The following is a 24,091-nucleotide window of genomic DNA, read 5'->3' as shown; positions in this document are numbered from 1 at the left end:
TGGTTATTATTCAAAGGTGCTATGTGAGTCTCTAATACTTTGATTTTCAAACTGCTCTTAGAATTTCTTAAGTAGTTTCACGGATTCTCAAGGGTACCCAAAGGGAGATGGAAAGGTGGGGATACCCCTGCTTGATCCACACTGGCTCCATTTTTGTCTTTCATATGTTGAGATTTTGCACTAGATTTCATCTGAAGAAATAAGGTTTCTTCATAGTGCTAGGAACAAGTTTAAAGGGTACTTCTCTAAAGCCATTTCTCAGAGATCTTCAATGATAGCTCAGAGAAATTCTTAACTGCCGTTAAGTTTACAGAATGACTGCATTGGAGCCTCCAGAAAATGCTATTAATTAAAAATCATTTCATGTAAGAAAAAAGAATTTTATAAAATATGTGATCCTTAATACTAACAAATTAAACATCTAATATGTCTTATCATTAGTCTCATTTATACTTTAAGGAGCCTCAAGTTCATGTTATATAACACCAAAAGCTGGTACTGTTCATGTATTTTGAATATTTAATTCTCAGATGACTACACAATGAGAGATTTAGCTACAGAAGCTCTTCTCTCCTTCTAGGTCTGATTATATTATGCAGTCTTGGGCAAGGGCATGAATCCATAATAGCAGGCGAGCTAATCAGCAAGCTAAGAGGTCACAGAGAGCTCAGGCCAGCTGGCAGACAGTGAAGGAATGCCGTATAATGTGGAATGAAGAGGTCAGGATTCAGGGTGGCCTTAAGCATTGCAGTAATAGAAAAGTATTTCCTACATTCTCCAGCAACATTTGCAATGTCTAGTTCAGTTCATTAGACAGGGCCAGGATTTGCAGAAAGCAGATTCAGCTTTCAGAGACAATGATTTCTCTTCAGTAGAAGCACAGAGTCAGCTCCATCAAGAGAGCAGAGACAACTAAAAATCCAAAGCATCATTACCTACCTTCCACAAAAAAAGCAGGGAGGAGTGCCCCTTTCCTCCTGATCAACCAAGGACAATTCATAGAACATTTATTATAAAAGTAGCATATGACTAACCTGGTCCAAGATTCTTCGTGTAAGTGACCAAATCTTCCATAGTTTCTACCACCTCTGCCACTGTAAGATATTCCAAAATTCCTTTGCAAACTCTAATAATTTTACGAACCTGAAAATATATTTCAGAGTATTCAATCAATTGTGTTAACGATAAGTAGAAAACACAGTGATTCAGATGTGTAGCTAGTCAACGTTTTCTCATCCTAAACAATCCTCAATCCTCCATTATTATCTTTACGACTGGGCTTTTTGTCAGGAAGAGGTCTGCTGGGACTTCGGGGTGCCTTACCTCAGCCTCGTCGAAGGTGAGGAGCAGGTCTGATGTGCCGGAGAGGATGCCTCTTGACCCATCAATTAGATAATCTCTAGCAGGCACTGAGTAAGGGTCTGACTGTAGCATCTGGGCTGCTTGGACAAGCTTGGTACAAGCATTCTCCACCCTGTGGGGAGGAACATGGAGTTAACTCACTGGCAGAACCAAGCAGAGGAATATCACATGCAAATTCAATGGATGTAAATGGAGATGAATTCACATTTTTTTCCTATATGGAAAATAGACAAGAGTTTACAGCTTTTAAAATGGGCAATTAAGGGCAGCATATTCATTCACTCACTGCATTAAGCCTTTGTTCTTCATTATTTCCTGACTACAAAACAGAATGAAAAGGAGTTCTGGACCTTTTACTTTAGGGGGCTATATCTCTGTAACTCCTTTGTTTCCTTACTACTCACCCTATACACACTGTCATTAAAAGACACTGACAACAGTTTCAGATTCAACATCTGGAAACAAAATACCAAAGCACTGTGCTAAATGAAAAAAATAATAATCAGACAAACCAAAGGAATAGGAGGAAACGCAAAGAAAAAGCATGAGGTAATGTACAAATTTTTCATTCATCTAGTCAAATGGATTTGTTTGACAAACTAGACTGTTTGAAAACAGCCCTATAAAACAGTGGTGTTCATTAAAATGTCACTGGCATTAATAACCAGTAATTAATAGTTTGATATAATTTAGTTTAATAGCATGGATGACCTGATCAGTGAAGTCACGTGTCTTTTGGAGGTGGGAGATCATTTTAAAAAGGAACCCAAAACGCATAAAGCAAATATTCACCTTGATCCTCCTGTACTACTAATATGTATTCATTCATTCAACTGTTCTTCTATACAGAGGTGAAAAGGACTTACCAGATCATTTCCTCTAATTCCATACTGAATAAACGCATTATGTTATCACAGAGTAACTTATAAACACATGCAATAAATTACTTTAAGTTAAAGTATTTAGCCAAAATTACACATTCTTATTTGAAAACACAAAAAAATGTCCCACACAAATAAAAGCCCACTCCACAGGCAGTTCTGAGGATCAAAAAAATAATATAAAATTCCACAAGTACAAGGCAGTCTTGCACTGTTAATAAATAGAATTAAACCAACATATCAATTTCAATTACGTAAAAAGCACTGGGCTATGGACACTATAACTATGTATATAAAGATGCAAAAAAACACTAACTCTCAAGAAACATACTCTGGTAAGTCACAAACATCAGAGCCATAAGGCAGCACATTATAAATATCAGCAAAGAGCAAGACCTCACTGACATGGCTTTTGATCAACAATCTTAGGTGATTGGTTATATTTAGTTAAAATTTTTAAGTTAAAATTAAAATTTAATTTGAAATTACATAATATATATATCTATACATATGACAAAAACATATACACATATATAAAACACTAAGGCATACAGTGAAAATTTTTCTTCCCTCCACTATCTCCTAGGCATTCAAATTCCATCTACTTGCAACCAATGTTACCCATTTCCTCTGTATTCTTCAATAAAAAGATATTTTATGCACAAAGAAACAAAAACACAGACTTCCATTTTTTTAATATAAATAGGATCACACTATGCATACTCTCTGCATTCTGATTTTTTCACTTAACTTGGAGATGTTCTAACAGAAGTATCCAAAGAACCTCCCTATTCTTTTACACAGCTCCGTAAGTCCATAATTTACTAGACTGCTGCAATGAACCACCTTGAATAAACATCTTTTCTGTTGTTTGTGCTGTGCAGCTTCCAAAATGTTAGTCTCCTGACCAGGGATTAAATTTGGGCTCAGAAAAAGAAATGCAAAAAAGCAAAATGGCTGTCTGAGGAGGCCTTACAAATAGCTGTGAAAAGAAGAGAAGTGAAAAGCAAAGGAGAAAAGGAAAGATATACCCATCTGAATGCAGAGTTCCAAAGAATAGCAAGGAGATATAAGAAAGCCTTCCTCAGTGATCAATGCAAAGAAATAGAGGAAAACAACAGAATGAGAAAGACTAGAGATCTCTTCAAGAAAATTAGAGATATCAAGGGAACATTTCATGGAAAGATAGGCTCAATAAAGGACAGAAATGGTATGGACCTAACAGAAGCAGAAGATTTAGAAGAGGTGGCAAGAATACACAGAAGAACTGTACAAAAAAAGATCTTCATGACCGAGATAATCACGATGGTATGATCACTCACACTCACCTAGAGCCAGACATCCTGGAATATGAAGTCACATGGGCCTTAAAAGCATCACTATGAACAAAGCTAGTGGAGGTGATGGAATTCCAGTTGAGCTATTTCAAATCCTAAAAAATGATGCTGTGAAAGTGCTGCACTCAATACGTCAGCAAATTTGGAAAACTAAGAAGTGCCCACAGGACTGGAAAAGGTCAGTTTTCATTCCAATCCCTAAGAAAGGCAATGCCAAAGAATACTACTGCACAATTGCACTCATCTCACACGCTAGTAAAGTAATGCTCAAAATTCTTCAAGCCAGGCTTCAGCAATACGTGAACCATGAACTTCCAGATGTTCAAGCTGGTTTTAGAAAAGGCAGAGGACCCAGAGATTAAATGGCCAACATCTGCTGGATCATCGAAAAAGCAAGAGAGTTCCAGAAAAACATCTATTTCTGCTTGATTGACTATGCCAATGCCTTTGACTGTGTGGATCACAATAAACTGTGGAAAATTCTGAAGGAGATAGGAATACCAGACCATATGACCTGCCTCTTGAGAAATCTGTATACAGGTCAGGAAGCAACTGTTAGAACTGGACATGGAACAAGAGACTGGTTCCAAATAGGAAAAGGAGTACGTCAAGGCTGCATATTATCACCCTGCTTGTTTAACTTATATGCAGAGTACATCATGAGAAATGCTGGGCTGGAAGAAACACAAGCTGGAATCAAGATTGCAGGTAGAAATATCAATAACCTCAGATATGCAGATGACACCACCCTTATGGCAGAAAGTGAAGAGGAGCTAAAAAGCCTCTTGATGAAAGTGAAAGAGGAGAGTGAAAAGGTTGGCTTAAAGCTCAACATTCAGAAAACCAAGATCATGGCATCAGTCCCATCACTTCATGGCAAATAGATGGGGAAACAGTGTCTGACTTTTATTTTTCTGGGCTCCAAAATCACTGCAGGTGGTGACTGCAGCCATGAAATTAAAAGATGCTTACTCCTTGGAAGGAAAGTTATGACCAACCTAGACAGCGTATTAAAAAGCAGAGACATTACTTTGTCAACAAAGGTCCATCTAGTCAAAGCTATGGTTTTTCCAGTAGTCATTTATGGATGTTAAGAGTTGGACTATAAAGAAAGCTGAGTGCTTTTGAACTGTGGTGTTGGAGAAGGCTGTTGAGAGTCCCTTGGACTGCAAGGAGATCCAACCAGTCCATCCTAAAGGAGATCAGTCCTGGGTGTTCACTGGAAGGACTGATGTTGAAGCTGAAACTCCAATACTTTGGCCACCTGATGCGAAGAGCTGACTCATTTCAAAAGACCCTGATGCTGGGAAAGATTGAGGGCAGGAGGAGAAGGGGACAACAGAGGATTAGATGGTCGGATGGCTTCACTGACTCAATGGACATGGATTTGGGTAGACTCCGGGAGTTGGAGTTGGCCTCCTCCTCCTCCGGGAGGCCTGGTGTGCTGTGGTTCGTAGGGTTGCAAAGAGTCGGACACAACTGAGCAACTGAACTGAACTGAATGAAAACCAAGTACTAACTCACTGGATCACTAGGGATTTCCCAATAAATATCATTTTTAAATGTATATATCTGTAGGACACTATCTAGAAATTGAACTGCTGAGTCATAGGTGTGGCTGCTGCTGCTGCTAAGTTGCTTCAGTCGTGTCTGACTCTGTGTGGCCCCATAGACGGCAGACCATCAGGCTCCCCTATCCCTGGGATTCTCCAGGCAAGAACACTGGAGTGGGTTGCCATTTCCTTCTCCCATAGGTGTGGACATTAATAGTTTTGACAAACATTGCTATATTGCCATCCACAGAAATTATCAATTTACATTTCCACCACAATGGATAAGAGTACCTGCTTCCTCAGAGTTTCAACAACTCAATGTATAATCAAACTTAGGCATCTTCACCAATATGACAGATCAAAACTGATAAATCTCAATAGTTTGAGATGATACTTATATAACATACAATTAGTAATTTTAAAGGGTATAATTTTCTATGTGCTTGAAAAGAATAAGTTTGCTCTTAATTTTTAGGTGAATTATTTTATATATTCATTAGCTTAAGCTTGGTAACTGTGCTGTTCAAATCTTTTATATGTTTGCTGATACTTTTTTGGTCTGTTTTATCTATCAATTACTGAGTGATAAAAAATCCCATCAGAACAACAGATTTGTCCATATCCCCTTGCAGCTCTGTTTTTGTTTTACTGAAGCTAACTTATTAGGTACATATAAATTTGCAATTATTATATCTTTCTTATAATTTGAACCTAAAAATCATTAGGTGACACCTCTCTATATCTCCAATAATGTTTTTTGCTAGTTTATTGTAAACCAGCTTGCTCTGACTATTGTATTTGATTGGATATAACTTTAACTTTCTGTTTCCTTATATTTTCAGATCAAAGGTGGCTCAGTGGTAAAAAATCCATCTGCCAATGCAGGAGACGCAGGAGACTTGGGTTTGATTCCCAAGTCAGGAAGATTTTCCCTGGAGGAGGAAATGGCAACCCACTCCAGTATTCTTGCCTAGAAAATTCCATGGTCAGAGGAGTCTCATGGGATACAGCCCAAGGGTTGCAAGGAGTCAGACACGACTGAGCACATACACACACATCCTTGTATTTTACATGTGTCTTTATGAGTCTGCTAGTGACAAAATGTATTCATTTTGGTTTGTTTGAAAATGCCTACTTTGTCTTCATTCTTCAAAGACTACTTCAGTAGTACAGAATTCTGATTGATCATTATTTTATCAACACGTTGAAGGTATCATCTCACTATGATCTGAAAACAGAACCAAAAAGAGATGTAATAGAAGTAGAGGTTGGAGTGACATGGGGCTATAAGCCAAGGAATTCGGACAGTGTCTAGCGGCTGGAAAGGGCAAGGAAATGAATCCTTTCCTTAAATCTCCAGAAGGAACCAACTCTGCTAACCTATTTTGGACTTTAGACCTCCAGAACTGTAAAATAAAGCATTTGTATTGTGCTTGTTGTGAGAGTAATAGGACACTGGCATCCAACTGAAATTCACTAGGCATATAAAAACACATGAAAATACTACCTATTATGAACAGAAAAGATAATCATTCAAAACCAACCCAGAAATGACACAGACGACAGAATTAGTAGACAAGAAGGTTAAAACAGTTACTATGTGTTTCATATGCTCAAAAGCTAAAAGAAAGACTGAGTAGATAAATGAAAATTATATTTAAAAAAATACTCAGATAGATCAACTAGAGATGTGTCTTAGATACAAAACTACACTGGATAGATTACTATTAGATAAGATATAGCACGAAGATTTTTTTTTTCTTTTTTCTGTTTTGCACGAAGATTATTGAAACTAAAGTCATAGCAATGAAAATTATTTAAAATAGGAGAAAACAAAACTTAAAAGAAAATGAGCAGAGCATCTATGAGTTGTGGCACAATTCCAAGCAGCCTGTATGTCTGTAACTGAAGTCCCCAAAGGAGAGAAAAAGGGACAGGGAAAAAAACTGAAGAAAAAATAGCTATAAATTTTTCAAATTTAATGAAAAGAATAAAGCACAAGGTTCAAAAAGCTTCATTAACCCCAAGCACAAAAATCATCAAAGGACTCACAACAAGCTACATCATAAAAAATTGCTTAAAACCAATAATGAAGAGAAAATATTAAAAGCAGCCAGAGAAAAATGAGACACTTTATATTACAGAGAAACAAAGATAAGAATAACAACAGACTTCTCATTGGAAACAATACAAGCCAGAGAAGACTGGAGCAAAGCACTGAAAGCACTTTGGGTGGATACAAAGAAAATATTTCAAAAATTAGGGCAAAATAAAGACTTTTCCAGCTATGCAAAAGTTAAAAGAATTCATCACCCAGCAGACATGAACTATAAAAAAAGTTAAAGGAAGTCCTTCAGGAAGAAAATTATACCAGATAGAAGTTTGGATTTACAGAAATAAAGGAAGAGCACAAAATGGTAACTATGTGCATAAATATAAAAGCACATTTTTTTCTTATTTTTAAATCTTTAAAAGATAATTGACTGGCTAAAGCAAGAACTTTTTAAGATACAAAGTTCAAAAAAATAAGTCTGATTTGGCCGACTAGTTAGAAAATGAGGACTGGTTTCGCCAATATTGTGGCAAATGTTTTCCACAAATTAAATTAACATGGAAACATTTGAGATGTGTACAAAATACATAATATGGCAGAAAATACATGTTTTGCAACTAAACTTATGATTTTAAATATTTAAATTTAAAGTAATTAAATATTTAATTAAATAAATATTTAAATTTGGAATATTCAAGGTATTTACAAGTATTCAAAGTATCTGAGTATTTAGGAATACTCAGGCTTCCTCTATGGCTCAGCTGCTAAAGAATCTGCCTGCAGTGCAGGAGACCTGGGTTCGATCCCTGGGTTGGGAAGATTCCTTGGAGAAGGGAAAGGCTACCCACTCCAGTATTCTGGCCTGGAGAATTCCATGGACTCTATAGTCCATGGGGTCGCAGAATTAGACAAGACTGAGCGACTTTCACTTTAGGAGTAGTCAGATGCTTACTAAAGACCACTAGTTGAAGAGCACTGGCCATCTGCTTCAAGGTTTGTTTGTTTGTTTTTTTAACAGCCATTCCTTCTAGCTGAAACTCCTCTTTCTCTCTCCCCTCTTTTGCTTGACTAACCCCTATTTATTCTCTTAGGTGCTGCTTTTTTTTTTTTTTTTGAGTTTTCAAAACTTTTATTTTATATACAAAGAGCTAGTATTGTTTCTGCATATGGTACATGTGCTGGATGATCCATTAAAGGGAGTTCATTTAGGCCAAGTTAATGAAGCTCATGTCCTTCAAGTACTGGCTGAAGATCTTAAGTTTGTATTTCCAGATCAGACCCCGCTGGTTTGAGTAGGCCAGCAAGAGCGAGAACCCTGGCCAAATTTTCTCGAATGGTTCCAGTAGAGCTGCTGGTGACCTACATTGCTTTCTCAGTGGCAACAAAGCAAAAGGAACAAGAGAGCACACACATGTGCTCTTCAAAATTTGAGGACACAGTTTACCCAGAAGGTAGTGTTGACAAATGACTAGATGCTGCTTTTAAACAACTCTTCCTTCAGAAAACCTACACAAATCTATGTGTCTCTCTTATATGTTCACGAGACAAACCCTCCTGGCTTTGTTTTTCCTGTCTCCCAGAAGAGTGTAAGTTCAGCAAGATCAAGGACCTTATCTTTCCTGTATTCACAGGGTGCAATCCCTGACACATAAGAAATATTCAGTAAATACTCAATAAACACTTGTGGAATGAAAGAATGGATTTTTTTCAAGTACAGGATATCATGAAATCATCTGGCCATCAAAATCATTAACTTTAAAAGGTCACAAATGTATTTCTATGTTAACATGAACCTTGATGAAATTATAGCAAACATAAACACCACAGAATGCAACTACTGCAATACATCTATTTGAAAAGATAGTTTCTGCACAAGTGTTTCAAATTTGGAAAAAGCAAAAAATAAATGAAAGGAATAACCATTATGGAGAAAGGAAACAGGAAAAAAAAGCTGAAATGGAAAAGCTTTACAGGAATCAATTTGATTCTCCACTAATGGTTCCCTTGTGTGGTAAAATGATAGGGCCAAAACAGACACTGCATCCTTTCCTTTTACCTACAATAAGACATCTGATCGGTACATTAAAATTTAATGAGATTCATAAAGCCAAACAAATCCCACCATGACTAACCAGTAGGCAGAAACAGGAAGGAGTCTGTCTTGTCTGTGAAAGTGAGACTTTTTTCAACCTGCCTGGCTTCTTAAAGTGATCTGCTTTTTAACACAAATCTTTTTTAAAAAACATGTAGAGAATGACAGCAGGGATAAAGTCTATTTCTTAAATAATTATAAAATTTAAAAAAATAAATCTTGACTATATATTAATCATAATGAGTTAGCTACTTTAAATTAATCCGCTAACACATTTTAAGTTTTCTCTCTTCCTTTGAGTCTTCAATCTAAATTAGTAGAAAGCTCTTCTGCTTTAGATCAATGAACCAATGACAGCCTCACAGGACCCACTCATAACCCTCAAGTCCATTCTTCATCAAATTACTACATGATATAACACCATATCATTTAAGAGATGGAAAGGTTCCAAACTATTCAGTTCCATGTGATTTCAGTTATCACTAATCAAGATGTTTTAACTCATGATGAGTTTTTTTATTTAAGAAAAATAAGAGAAAAACAGATTTAGAGATTATAAAGACTCAATGCCACAAGACTTTTTTTTTGGTATTTTTATTTTATTTTATTTTTTTAAAATATAAATTTATTTATTTTAATTGGAGGTTAATTACTTTACAATATCGTATTGGTTTTGCCATATATCAACATGTATCCACCACAGGTATACACGTGTTCCCCATCCTGAACTCCCCTCCCTCCTCCCTCCCCGTACCATCCCTCTGGGTCGTCTCAGTGCACCAGCCCCAAGCATCCAGTATCATGCATGCTGGACTGGCGATTCGTTTCATATATGATATTATACATGTTTCAATGCCATTCTCCCAAATCATCCCACCCTCTCCCTCTCCCACAGAGTCCAAAAGACTGTTCTATACATCTGTGTCTCTTTTGCTGTCTCGCATACAGGGTTCTCGTTACCATCTTTCTAAATTTCATATATATGCGTTAGTATACTGTATTGGTGTTTTTCTTTCTGGCTTACTTCACTCTGTATAATAGGTTCCAGTTTCATCCACCTCATTAGAACTGATTCAAATGTATTCTTTTTAACAGCTGCGTAATACTCCATTGTGTATATGTACCACAGCTTTCTTATCCATTCATCTGCTGATGGACATCTAGGTTGCTTCCATGTCCTGGCTATTATAAACAGTGCTGTGATGAGCACTGGGGTACACGGGTCTCTTTCCAAAAGTCTACAAGCAATAAATGCTGGAGAGGGTGTGGAGAAAAGGGAACCCTCTTACACTGTTGGTGGGAATGCAAACTAGTACAGCCACTATGGAGAACAGTGTGGAGATTCCTTAAAAAACTGGAAATAGAACTGCCTTATGACCCAGCAATCCCTCTGCTGGGCATACACACCAAGGAAACCAGAATTGAAAGTCACAAGACATTTTTAAAGATTCTTCTAGACTGCACCCAGAAGTGAGTTCAGTTCAATTCAGTGGCTCAGTCGTGTCCAACTCTTTGTGACCCCATGGACTGCAGCATGCCAGGCCTCTCTGTCCATCACCAACTCCCAGAGTTTACTCAAACTTATGTCCATTGAGTCTGTGATGCCATCCAACCATCTCATCCTCGGTCATCCCTTTCTCCTCAAGCCTTCAATCCTTCCCACAATCAGGATCTTTTCAAGTGAGTCAGTTTTTTTGCATCAGGTGGCCAAATTATTGGAGTTTCAGCTTCAGCATCAGTCCTTCCAATGAATATTCAGGATTGATCTCCTTTAGAATGGACTGGTTGGATCTCCTTGCTGTCCAAGGGACTCTCAAGAGTCTTCTCCAACACCACAGTTCAAAAGCATCAATTCTTTAGCACTCAGCTTTCTTTACAGTCCAACTCTTAACATCCATAAATGACTACTGGAAAAACCATAGCTTTGACTAGATGGACCTTTGTTGGCAAAGTAATGTCTCCGCTTTTTAATATGCTGTCTAGGTTGGTCATAACTTTTCTTCCAAGGAGCAAGTATCTTTTAATTTTAAGGCTGCAGTCACCATCTGCAGTGATTTTGGAACCCAAAAAAATAAAGTCTGTCACTGTTTCCCTGTCTATTTGCCATGAAGTGATGGGACCAGATGCCATGATCTTAGTTTTCTGAATGTTGAGCTTTAAGCAAACTTTTTCACTCTCCTCTTTCACTTTCATCAAGAGGCTCTTTAGTTCTTCTTCACTTTCTGCCATAAGGGTGGTGTCATCTGCATATCTGAGGTTATTGATATTTCTCCCGGCAATCTTGATTCCAGCTTGTGCTTCATCCAGCCCGGCATTTCACATGATGTACTCTGCATATAAGTTAAATAAGCAGCATGACAATATAAAGCCTTGACGTACTTCTTTCCAGATTTGGAACCAGTCTGTTGTTGCATGTCCAGTTCTAACTGTTGTTTCTTGACCTGCATACAAGTTTCTCAGGAGGCAGGTCAGGTGGTCTGGTATTCCCATCTCTTGAAGAATTTTCGACAGTTTGTTGTGATCCACACAGTCAAAGGCTTTGACATAGTCAATAAAGCAAAAATAGATGTTTTTCTGAAACTCTCTTGCTTTTTCAATGATCCAATGGATGTTGCCAATTTGATTTCTGGTTCCTCTTCCTTTTCTAAATCCAACTTGAACATCTGAAAGTTCACAGTTCATGTACTGTTGAAGCCTGGTTTGGAGAATTTTGAGCATTACTTTGCTAGCATGTGAGGTGAGTGCAATTGTGTGGTAGTTTGAGCATTCTTTACCATTGCCTTTCTTAGGGATTGGAATGAAGACTGAACTTTTCCAGTTCTGTGGCCACTGCTGAGTTTTCCAAATTTGCTGGCATACTGAGTGCAGTACTTTCACAGCATCATCAAAGAAGTGAGTTACTAATCTTAAATTCCTTTAGTTTAATTCTTTCATATATTAGTTCATCTAACATATTGAGGACCTACTACATGCTACATGAGTCCTAGAACTAGACTGGAAGGAAGGTGTGCTACACAGCTTGCAGAATCTTAGTTTCCCAACCAGGGACTGAATCCAGGCCCATAGCATTGAAAGCATCAAGTCCTAACCACTAGACTGCTAGGGAACTCCCTAGACTTTTTTTTTTAAGTCCCTATTTTTAAGGGGTTACCACCGTGGTAAGACGAGGCATACAAATAAACAAATAAGAATTAGTATTTAGAAGTATGCCGAGCACATGCTGAGGGGATACAAAAGTAGAAGTAGTCTTCTTTCTTAACTGAGAGATTATAAGAGTTGTGACAGAAAAGTGCTCCTGCCCTCAGAAGTTCAGTACTACTTATAATGACAGGTCTAGTAGCATCTCTTTGAGTTGTTTTTCCCATGGAGTAATATTCTCCCCATCTCCTTCTCTCCCTCCCTGTCTTTCTTTCTCTGTGTGTGTGTCTCTCTCTCACTCTCTCACAGGGACACAGTCAAGTGTCCTTTCTGTGAACAATAATAAACATTTGCAGTAGACCTGCTTTGACAAGGGAAGGGCAGTTAACTACTACAAAGGACAGGTAAATCCCTCGCCTTGAAGCCAAATAATCTCAATCTACTCTGTCAAAATCAATTATCATATCCCAGCTCACTGATTTAAATGAAGAAGGGAGAGAAAGAGAGCTGGAAAAAATAATACAAGCACGCCCTGGAGATACCGAGGGTTTGGTTCTAGACCACCAAAATAAAGCAAATATCACAATAAGGTGAGACACACAAATGTTTTGCTTTTCTAGCACATATAAAAGTTATGTTTATACTCTATTGTAGTCTATTAAGTATGCAATAGCATGATTCCCAGAAGAAAAACTACATACTTTAATTTTAAAATACTTTATCACTTAAAAAAAAGATGCTAACCACCATCTGACAATGCAGGGTTCCCATAAACCTTTGTGAAAAACACAGTATCTGCAAAGCATAATGAAGTTAAATGCAATAAAACAAGGCATGCCTCCCTAAAGGAGAGAGTCTTATGGGCCTATTTAGACATATATTGCTCCATAACTTTAAACCAGAAAGCTCTCTAAAACACTCAGCAAGTTAAACTTTCACCCTACCCCTAAAACACATGTTGAGGGGTGGTGGAAACTATCCCATATCAAACTCACTATATGAATAAAACCTAACCTTAGACAGTACAGTCACTTAGGTTATAAACACTATTACAAAAAATGTGTTCTGTTTGCTAAAGACTGCAGTGCTTTGGAGGAGAACACCTGAAAATATGATTTCATGGAAGTCGGATTAGCCTGGAGCACATCCAAGGAAGCAGGTCTTTACATCTTGGGACCTGTCCTCTGAAGAGAGAGAGAGCTGGTCAGATCACAAGCACATCCGATCAGTCGAAGCACAGACGACACTTGGTAGATGGGAAGGAAACAGGCGGAAGGAAGAAAGAACACAATCTGCTGGTGGATGAGGTTTCTGCCACTGTAGCCATGGCACCCAACATAATCATTTCCAACCAGGCTGACCCTGGCATGATGACCTCACAGGAGAAATCGACTAGCCAGGCTATTCCTGCTGTCTTCTTAATGCATGTTCAGACCTCCCCTCCCTTCTTATCTGGGCAGGGTCTCTCGGATATCATGAAAGGGCCAGATCACTTCCAAGTTTGAGAAACCCATCATATATAAAAATAAAGAAATGCCAAAACAAGGTTATAAACATAGTAGAATATTCAAGTCTTTACACTGAGTAATTTTAATTGCATGATAAAGATTTTCTTTTAAGACTGTCTTTTTTTCTCTGGGACTGTATACATGGTATCATTTGAAGAAAATATTGAAGTCCAGGCCCTTCACAAATATAAGGCCTGGGTGAGGGGCCAGGGGGTTGAGGGTAAGGGGTAAGCACTCAATACCCTCTGCTTTCCTAAATTTAGAACCTAACCCAAGATCGGTAAAAATGACTGCTGATGCCTCAAAGATTCTCCCTTTCCCAGGTATTCAAGCATTTAAACTGTTAACCTGATGAATGAGCTCTAATGAAATTCCAGGCATAAGCAATGAGAGTGCAGTCTTTCTAGTACCCCTCAAACAGGAAGTACGGCCTCTAATCAACCCATTGTATCTTCATCTCTTTTGTGCATATACATAATATTTTTAAGAAATGATAATAATATAGAGAGAGATTTCAAAAGACTCATGGAGTATGTGAAAATATTCTTTTATATACTCGCCATTTGGCACAAATTTTACTTTAAAATAGCAAAAGCTAGACTCATTCTGTGGCAACCCAGGACAAACCAATATGCTTTGCTCCTGGCATTGCCATTTTGAGAAAGGTCAGGGAGCCTTAGCCGTTAGTCATCCAGAAACCTGAGTGAAGACCACAAGCAGTTACAGTTTTTAGGAGGGAGTCAGGAACACTGAGTACAATGATAAACTCTAATCTAGCTCAAGTAGCAAATGCCCAGCATCAACTGACCCATGTGTACACTGAATGGTAACACACTGTTCCAACCTTGGGCTCCTAGATTTAAAGATCCTACAGGGCTTATCCACATATCATTCTTTTCCTGACCTAATTCAGTGACAGTAATTTTGACTAAAATTAAAAACCACAATGAGTCATGAGTCATACTGAAAAAATTCAAAACCCTTTAAGGGCAACACCAAACTGTTTTTGCTAGAACATGTACATTGAGATAACAGAGCTAAAACACACATAAACATCAAAGGCTCACTAATTTCTTTTATTTCATATGATATTAGAAGGCTATGCAGCCAGTTTCAACTTCCCCTTCAAACAAAACCAAAGCCCAGAGATAACTGACAGAGAAGCAGCATGGAGGGGATGGGAAGGTCTGAAGTGTCACAGCTGGCCAAGTCACATCCTCCTCAAGTCTCAGTGGCAGGTTATTTGAAAGACAGTATGAGTCACAACTGTATACTTTAAAGCCTGAATGACTAGTCCTAGTCTTTCTCCCCACCTTCTTCCACCTCCTGTTCAAATCTAGCATCTGTGAAGGAAGAGGAGATTCAGAGCCTGCAAGGTTCAATCAAGAATGCTGCTATTTACAGGTCCATCAGCTCCTCTGGTCTTTCTTCCATCTCATGCTAGGGTTACGGCAGAAACAGATAAACGCAGAAATAAGTGTGTCTTACAGATACTGCTGCTGTTGCTGCTGCTAAGTCACTTCAGTAGTGTCCGACTCTGTGTGACCCCATAGACAGCAGCCCACCAGGCTCCCCCGTCCCTGGGATTCTCCAAGCAAGAACACTGGAGTGGGCTGCCATTTCCTTCTCCAATGCGTGAAAGTGAAGTCACTCAGTCGTGTCCGACACTTTGCAATCCCATGGACTGCAGCCTACCAGGCTCCTCCGTCCATGGGATTTTCCAGGCAAGAGTACTGGAGTGGGGTGCCATCGCCTTCTCCATTACAGATACTAGTAGTTTTCAAATGTATGTTGATGTTGTCATGATAAATAAAATCAAAATTTACTTTAAAACATTATAAATTCATTGTAACCTTTATTCTTATATATTCTTAATTAACTAGTAATAGTTTACCATTATTACTTGAAGGTCTTTAATGCTGAAAAATTCAACAGTCACTATTCTACAGCAGAATGTAATGACTGCTGATGTAATGACACAGCAGAGGTGTTAATACCTAAAAATAAATGAAGTGGAATAGACACAATAAGAGATTCCTAGGTGGTTCAGCAGTAAAGAACCGGCCTGCTAATGCAGGAGAATCCAGTGGGTTCAATCCCTGGATTGAGAAGATCCCTTTGAGGAGGAAATGGCAATCCACTCCAGTATTCTTGCTGGGATAATCCCGCGGACAGAGAAGCCTGGCAGTTTACAGTCCATGGGATTGCAAAAAGCCAGACATAACTGAGCACAGACACATAAGAAAATATTTTTAAGAAAACTGACAAAATCTAAGATATGGTTTAAAAAAGAAAAAAAGAACAAAATCTGGAAATAAGTCAACAGTAGGCTTAACATCAAGCAACAGTCATTCTTAACAAAGGCTAGTAACAAAATAATGAACATAATTTAGGACCCAGAGAATCATTAGGCGTATAACGACTAAATAATACTGCTTTGAAACATATAAAGTCAAAATTGACAATTATGAGGAAAACTGACAAATCTACAATTATTGTAGATTTCAACAGACCTTAATCATAAACAATTTATGATCTACAGTAAGACTATATAACATGTCAGATCAATAATATTTATATGTTGGTCTAATTGATAAAAAGAGAACTCTACACCCAAGCAGAAGAGAATACACTTTCTTTTTAAACATACACAGTACACTTACCAACACTGACCACTTATTATGTCACAGAATTTCCAAGAATCAATAATACATCTTGACTACTAGGCATAACACAATTAAATCAGAAATATAACAATCAAAAAATACAGTCATATCTCATTTTACTGTGCTTCAATTCACTGCATTTAGCAGATACTGAGTTTTTTACAAATTGGAAGGTTTGTGGCAGCTGTGTTGAACAAAAGTACAGGCACCATTTTTTCAACATCATTTGCTTACTTCATGTCTCTGTGTCACATTTTGATAATTCTAACAATATTTCAAGATTTTTCATCATTATTATATTTGCTATGGTGAACTTTGATGTTATTACTGTAATTGCTTTGGTATTTTTTAGTAATAAGATATTTTTAAACTGAGGTATGTACATTGCTTTTTTTTAGACATAATGTTATTGCACAATCAACAGACTATAGTGTAAATGACTTTTATATACACTGGGGAAAAAAATTCATGTGACTTGCTTTATTGCAAATACTGTAGTAATCTGGAACTGAACCCACAATATCTCTGAAGTATGCCTGTAGTAAAAATAATTTTTAATGTACTACTAGATAATACACATAGGTAAGAGGAATTCACATCAAAATTACCAAAAAATTTAGGGTTGAACTGCTATATATAAATGGGCTTCCTTTGTGGTTCAGCTGGTCAAGAATTGGCCTGCATTGCAGGAGACCTGGGTTCGATCCCTGGGTTGGGAACACCCCCTGGAGAAGGGAAAGGCTACCCACTCCAGTGTTCTTGCCTGGAGAATCCCAGGGACGGGGGAGCCTGGTGGGCTGCCATCTATGGCATCGCACAGAGTCAGACATGACTGAAGCAACTTAGCAGCAGAAGCAGCGTAAGTACCTGTAAACTGTTTACAAGCTTGTAGTCAGACTAAGAGCAAAACTGAGAGCTCAAAATATATTTATTAAAAACAAGAAATACTGAACATAAAAGACAGAAATATTGAAAATAACATATTCATATAATAAACAACTAAATAATGAATATAAGAGCAGAATTTAATGAAACAGACTTTGGGAAAAAATAATAAAATATAAATCCGCCCATAAGAGTGATAAGATAAAAAGCAGAAGTAAACAATACTGAACAAAAAAGGAGAGATGAAAGGGATAATTTCTTAGAAAAGAATCAGATTGTTAAAGCTAACTCAAAATGAACTTAAAACTTGAATTAGATAATAAAAGGAATCTGAAAGAGTAATCGAATTTCTTCCTCTAAAGGACACCAGACCCAGAGAAAGTTTGCCAAACTTTCAAGGATAGACAATCCTTTTGTTATATAAAATGTTTCAAAGACTAGAAATTTTATGAGACTAAAATAACCTTGATAACAAAACAGGGTAAGAAACAGAATAACAAAAGAAAATTATAGATCAAGACCCCCTCATGAACTAAGAAGCAAAGCCTTTTAAAAATATTAAAGTTGAATTTAGCACTGCCTTTTCTTTTCTAAATCACAATCACATAGTGTTTGTCTCAGAAATGCACAGGGAGGACAATTCCCTGGGGGTCCAGAGATTAGGACTTCACACCTTGACTGCTGGGGCCTAGGTTTGATTCCTGGCCTGGTAACTAAGATCCAGCAAGCCACGCAGGGTGGCCAAATAAGAAAAAGAAATGCATATACAGGTCACCATCAGAAAAGCTGTTATTTATGGAGTAGACTAAAGACCATCTTACAGAGTAAAGGATAAAAACTGCATGATTATCTGAAAAAGTAGTATATTATACAGAAAAAGTATTAAATAAAAACAAGCAATCATGACTTTTATTTTTAAAAAAGGTTTTACTACAGGAGAATAAATTAGAGGAGACTCTTCTATGAAAAAAGCTTAAAAAGTAACTGAGTTTATTTGGAGGAAATGATTGAGGAAAAAAAGATCGAGAAGTTCATGAAGGAAGCTAATAATCATGAAAAAAATTTTTCAGGTATTTTCACATATATTACCTCACTCATTTAAGCCTCACAATAACTAATATGTTATAAGAAGAGACTCTTTTAAGGAAGGGCAAAAAACATTCTTAGCATGCTAGATTGAGTACAGCCTGGAAGTCAGATAGTCTAGGGTTTGAATCTTAACTCTGCCATTTATGCACTGGGTAACTTTCAACAAATTAACTGTGAACTACTCTGAGTCTCAGCTTTCCCATCTGCAAGATGAGGTGGATTAAATAACAAAACAAAGTACCAGCTCATAAAAGGTACTCAAGAAATAGAGCTATTTTTTTTTCAATTTGTTAATGTTGGAATTTTATTTATTTTCCATAGCTAAAATGTATTTACATTATTTATATACGCATTTCAAAGGCATCTTATTTTGTAGCACAAAAAATACACAAAACAATTATCCTCCAGGTATAGTTTCTGAATATTATTTTATAAATAAATCTTGTCTTGTTTTTATGCATACTGTCCATAACAGAAATAGAGCTATTTTTATAAGGTTCTCTTACTAAGAAAAGAACAATATAGATTTTAAGTAGATAGAGGAAAAAAAAACTAATTTTGCAAGCATCTTAATTTGAGAATGGACCTTTATAGCAATAGTGAAGGTAATAATTGAGGGAATTTTAGTCACTAAATACTTTTAGTGTTTCTGTTTATATTTGCAGGGTAGTGCTGGGGTAGCCAATGGCCTCAATTCATCTATATAACAAAGCAGTTGGATTAAATAATCTCTGATTCTTTCTAATTTTAAAATATTATGACTTTAACTTCTATATAGGTTAAGAACTGTGTGTGCAGTACATGACAAATTATATCCGTAAAATTCCTCCTTTGGAAATACTTAGGAAAACTGTAAATAGTTATCCTCAGAGTGGTATAAAGTTAGTTTAAGAAAAAGGAAAATGTGAAAGTCACTCAGTCGTGTCTGACTCTTTGTGACCCCATGGACTATAGCTTGCCAGGCTCCTCTGTCCGTGATTCTCCAGGCAAGAATACTAGAGTATAAAGTCATTCCCTTTTCCAGGGGATCTTCCTGACCCAGGGATCCAACCAGGGTCTCCTGCATTGCAGGCAGATTCTTTACCATCTGAGCCACCAGGAGAGCCCATAGTCTTTACTGCCTAAAAAAGAGATTGGTGGACTACATGACTTCTTGGAAGTCAGATTATGGAAAGAACATGCACCTGGATACAAGACCATCAACAGGAAACATGCTTTCCCATTTACATGAGCAAACTTAGGTGAGTTAACGTTTGTCAAACCTTAGTTTTCTTATCTATAAAATGAATGTATTAATACTTTGAAGTTGGTGTTCTCAGAATTACATGAGAAAATAAAAATACGTAAGTACCTCACCCAATAATACATACTCAATAAATGTGAGTTCCCTTGGCCCCTTGAGTTTTCCTCAGTCATGTTACCATGACTAGTCTGTTGGCAATGGAAACCAAAGTATTACATGTTTAAAGTATTATTTGTTTACTTCTTAACTATTAAGGTATACAAAGTAAAATAAAGATTAAATCCCTGCCAACATGTTTAGAACTCTCCCACGAGTTAATAAAATACTCAGAGTTCATTACTGAGAAAACTCAAAACTTAAATCATTTTTGTTTGAGAAAGTCTATGAAAAACAAGTAGTACTCAACTATGGTTAATATGGCAAGTTCAAAGGTGAACTATTTAAAGTCTAAATGCTTGCTCTAGGTCAAAGGTGCAACAAATCAGCTGGCAGATGTGAATGATTATCTCACAGCTACTTGGTCATCTATCTTAAGTGACAAAAATCTCTTAAAGCAGCAATGGAAAGGATCACAAAAAAACTTGAAAAAAAAAAAAAATAGAATCACACATTAGCCCCAGAGAAGCAAAGTGCACTGGGTATTAATCAAAGAATTAATACTTTAAAAAGATGTGCTGGCCACTTTCACTAAGAAGAGTGTTTGAAAATTCAGATTTCGTCACAAATTATTCAGAGTGTTCAAGATCAAAGCAATGAAAAAAGCTAAATATGAGGGCGTGTGATCTAAAAATACAGCACTACTACTTTCGGTCAGAAGAGACCTAGATTAAGTGCGCTAAGTTGCTTCAGTCGTGTCCGACTCTGTGCAACCCCAAAGACGGCAGCCCACCAGGCTCCCCCGTCCCTGGGATTCTCCAGGCAAGAACACTGGAGTGGGTTGCCATTTCCTTCTCCAGTGCATGAAAGTGAAAGGTGAAAGATTAAGTGTAAGCATGTTTAAATCCTTTAGAAAGTTCTTTGTACATGAATATCAGTCCAGATAAAATTATATCAAATACAGATTATAACTGTGCTTAAAGACTTTAAGGGTTAAAACAAGACAGTTTCCTAGGAAATATGATTAATGGCCATTCTGTACATTTCCAATACTACATACACCCTTTTACAAGGTATTTTAGGAACATTCTTTTATTTGATAGGCATAAACATTACAATATGTTTCAAAAATAGTCCAAACTGTGACTCAATCCAAGTTTTGATGATTTCAAGCAGACTGTGCAGAGCAGCACTGAGACAGAGTGGCGGCACTTCCCAGCTCTAAATGAAACTGTCATCTGCCTGCCAACAGACAAAATGCATTATGCCCATTTAAATAAGTTCATACCACAAGGCCACCTCACAAGTGACACTTTTTGACATGCTCAGACACTGAACACCCCGGGATCAGAGTCAAGAACTGCGTTCCTTATCCATTTCTGCTCCATTGCAGAAATAAGAATGAAATTCCACTGTATACCGCAACAGCAATTTTTCTGAGGCAAATAAAATAGTTTGCCATAAACATTTTTTTACCTATAAGAAATCAACCTGAAGCAAATCCATGCTGACAGAAAATGAATCTGGTCGTTCTGACATACAGCTTCCTCTCCTTCACTAACAGCTACCTATTATTCACCTTGTATTGGCTATGAATCTTCCTGAAGAACCACCTTCATCTTGTCATTCTACTTACTGTTCAAGAAGTGCAAAGTTTCCCTGCACCCAACTCCAAATTCCTCACCTGGCCCAGCTACCCAGGCTGAGTTCCCATCACTCCCACTGTGACTTCCTTTCCTCACAGCCCCCATGACTGACTCATGCTACTCATTCCACCTGGAGTATTTTCCTTTCTCACCACACCTATCCCCATTTCCAGTATGCTCCTTTTTCCCTCCCTCTATCCTCCCAAGTCCCACTTCCTACATGAAACGTCTTCCTACTATTTCTACCTAAAATGATAGCACTCCTCAGAACTTCTATTACAGTTGAATCAGTCTGTTTTACAGCTCTTCAATTTGAAAATTCTTGAAGCATTTTCTCAAAAACCTCTTTGAGGGACTTTCCTAGTGGTCCAATGATTAGGAATCCACCTTCTAATGCAGAAGATACAGGTTCGATCCCTGGTCAGGGAACTAAGATCCTGCATGTCTCGGGCCAACTAAGCCCATGGTCAGCAACTAGAGAGCCCTCATACCACCAACTAGAGAAAGTCCATGTGCTGCAACAAAGACCCAGTACAGCCAAAATAAATAAATATTAAAAAAGGAAATAAAAAATCTCTCTGTAATAGCAGGTCACCTTATTCATTCCATGATACACAGAAGAATAAAACTCTCATCTATGACCTACCCCCTTGGGTATACCTGGAATTATGCAGTTTTCAGCACAATATCTATATTTCCACTAATTTCTCCCCCACTAAAGAAACCATAATAAAAAGCTGGTGAACATATTATACTTCAATAAAGGTAAAAGGAAAAAACTGACACCTAGTGAGTTGGAATGAGAGGGATGTTATTATATATGTGATCTTGAATATGATCACTTTTTACCAAAAAAAAAACCAAGCACTTGCAAACTTTGGCTCTTTATCACTATTAATAAATAATTTGTAATATATCTTACAGGTAATCATTCATAATAAAAATGATAAAAACTGCTATTCTATGTAGCACTCAGCATGCTACACACATAAAAAGTCATCAGTAAATACTCAATTAACCAATTAGTGTGTCTAGCCCACTAATCAATCAATTGCACATAAATATTATCACTGCTGCCACTGCCTGAAAACAATGATTGATGACGATGACACAAAATACAAACATGGGGTACAGCAGCTGAATCTCCTGCTGCCAGACTCTAAGGGAACAAATGACTTCTTATAGGGTGAGTCTGACCAATATTTTGACAGGATAGCATGACCACGGCACTCCTGAAGTCTATGAATATCACAGTTTCTGTGGCAATCATCATGCAACCCTACACCTCTTGTGCAACAGTGTGGCTATTAATGCAATCTTCGGTAAAATTAGTAAATTGTAAACTCTATCTGCCAGTGCAGTCAGGGATCAGATAACGTTTGCTCCACCCAAGAACAAGTCCTTCCTGTGACAAAGCAAATCTTGTTATATATTAAAATGGCCCTCAGTTTTACAATAACAAATTGCCAAGCATTAGAAGTCCCTTATCAACAGTTACAACCCGAATGTATAATCTTTAACAGATACTAAAACATTCTATAACATTCCAGCATGCCCCCTTAATTGCCAGTCACACAAATAGACTATGATTTTATTTTCAGACCCCTCCCCAAACCTGATAAAGTCAAAGAATCTGAAAATGACATATCTTTTCCTAAAAAAAATCTCTATATCTACATCAGATTGCTGAGGTATAAATCCATCTATAGATCATCAGTCTTCTGTTTTCTTTAGCCCTTACATTTTAACAATCTAGAAGAGACTGATCTAAGAATAAATTTTTTAACTTATTTTTCAGTGTTCCCAAAACAGACACTATTTAGAAATCCTTGTGAAAGTGGAGGCAGAGGAAGCACCAGTCTATCATGCCCTGGAAACTTCCAAACATCAACCAAACAGCCCAAAAGAATGTCCTACTCAACAGTTCCAAGGATGTCATTAATTGCTTCCATCTGTTTCCCTCTCTGTCCCCTCCCCATCCTAGTCAAGGCATCTACTAAAGCTATTTTTTGCTTCATTTTGCATTCTAAAGGAAAGCATAAAGAGGCCTGATGTTTTAAACTACAGAATATTTATTTTTCCCCATATCTGGTTGATAACCACGGTCACATTATTTCTGTACTCCAGGTTATTTTCAGGTAACATTTCAGAGTGTGGCATATTAAGACATGTACTTTTTAAAAACTATGCAGTAATTATTTCAGTTGGTCATAAAACAATGTTTTCTCCCGACTCCTCAAGGAAACCAGGGATTTCCCCCCATAGTATGATAAAGGTTAAAACCTCTAAATGGTTTCATCCATTGATGATCCTTTCCTAAATCAATGGTTTCAATAAATGTTACACAAAGATGATCTCTAATTTGTCATTTATTCCACATTTATTGGTTAGAATTCCCCTCATCAATTAGGGCTATTAGGTTACTGAGAAATAAAGTACACATAGGAGAGAAAGGATAGTTATAATTTTTTTTCTCTTTTGATGAGAACTTTTAAGATCTACTCTCAGCAACTTTCAAATATACATTACAGTATTGTTAACT

General features: G+C 37.2%; 1 protein-coding gene across 4 annotated transcripts in view; it reads right to left on the bottom strand.

Annotated features, from left to right (window-relative positions):
- VCL (vinculin) overlaps nt 1–24,091 on the bottom strand; it is a 112,287-nt gene that overhangs the window by 41,737 nt on the left and 46,459 nt on the right. For all 4 annotated transcript variants that reach the window (XM_069572158.1, XM_069572160.1, XM_069572159.1 and 1 more), the window contains exons 3-4: nt 1,324–1,474; nt 1,035–1,143 (exon numbers count right to left, since the gene is read on the bottom strand). In XM_069572158.1, the coding sequence (XP_069428259.1) occupies nt 1,035–1,143; nt 1,324–1,474 (260 nt within the window). The remainder of the gene's footprint in view (nt 1–1,034; nt 1,144–1,323; nt 1,475–24,091) is intronic.

The sequence above is a fragment of the Ovis canadensis genome, chromosome 25 (genome assembly GCF_042477335.2).
Source record: "Ovis canadensis isolate MfBH-ARS-UI-01 breed Bighorn chromosome 25, ARS-UI_OviCan_v2, whole genome shotgun sequence".
Taxonomy (NCBI): domain Eukaryota; kingdom Metazoa; phylum Chordata; class Mammalia; order Artiodactyla; family Bovidae; genus Ovis; species Ovis canadensis.
The sequence above is the reverse complement of the archived record's forward strand: the minus strand, read 5'-3'. Positions and strand labels throughout refer to the sequence as shown.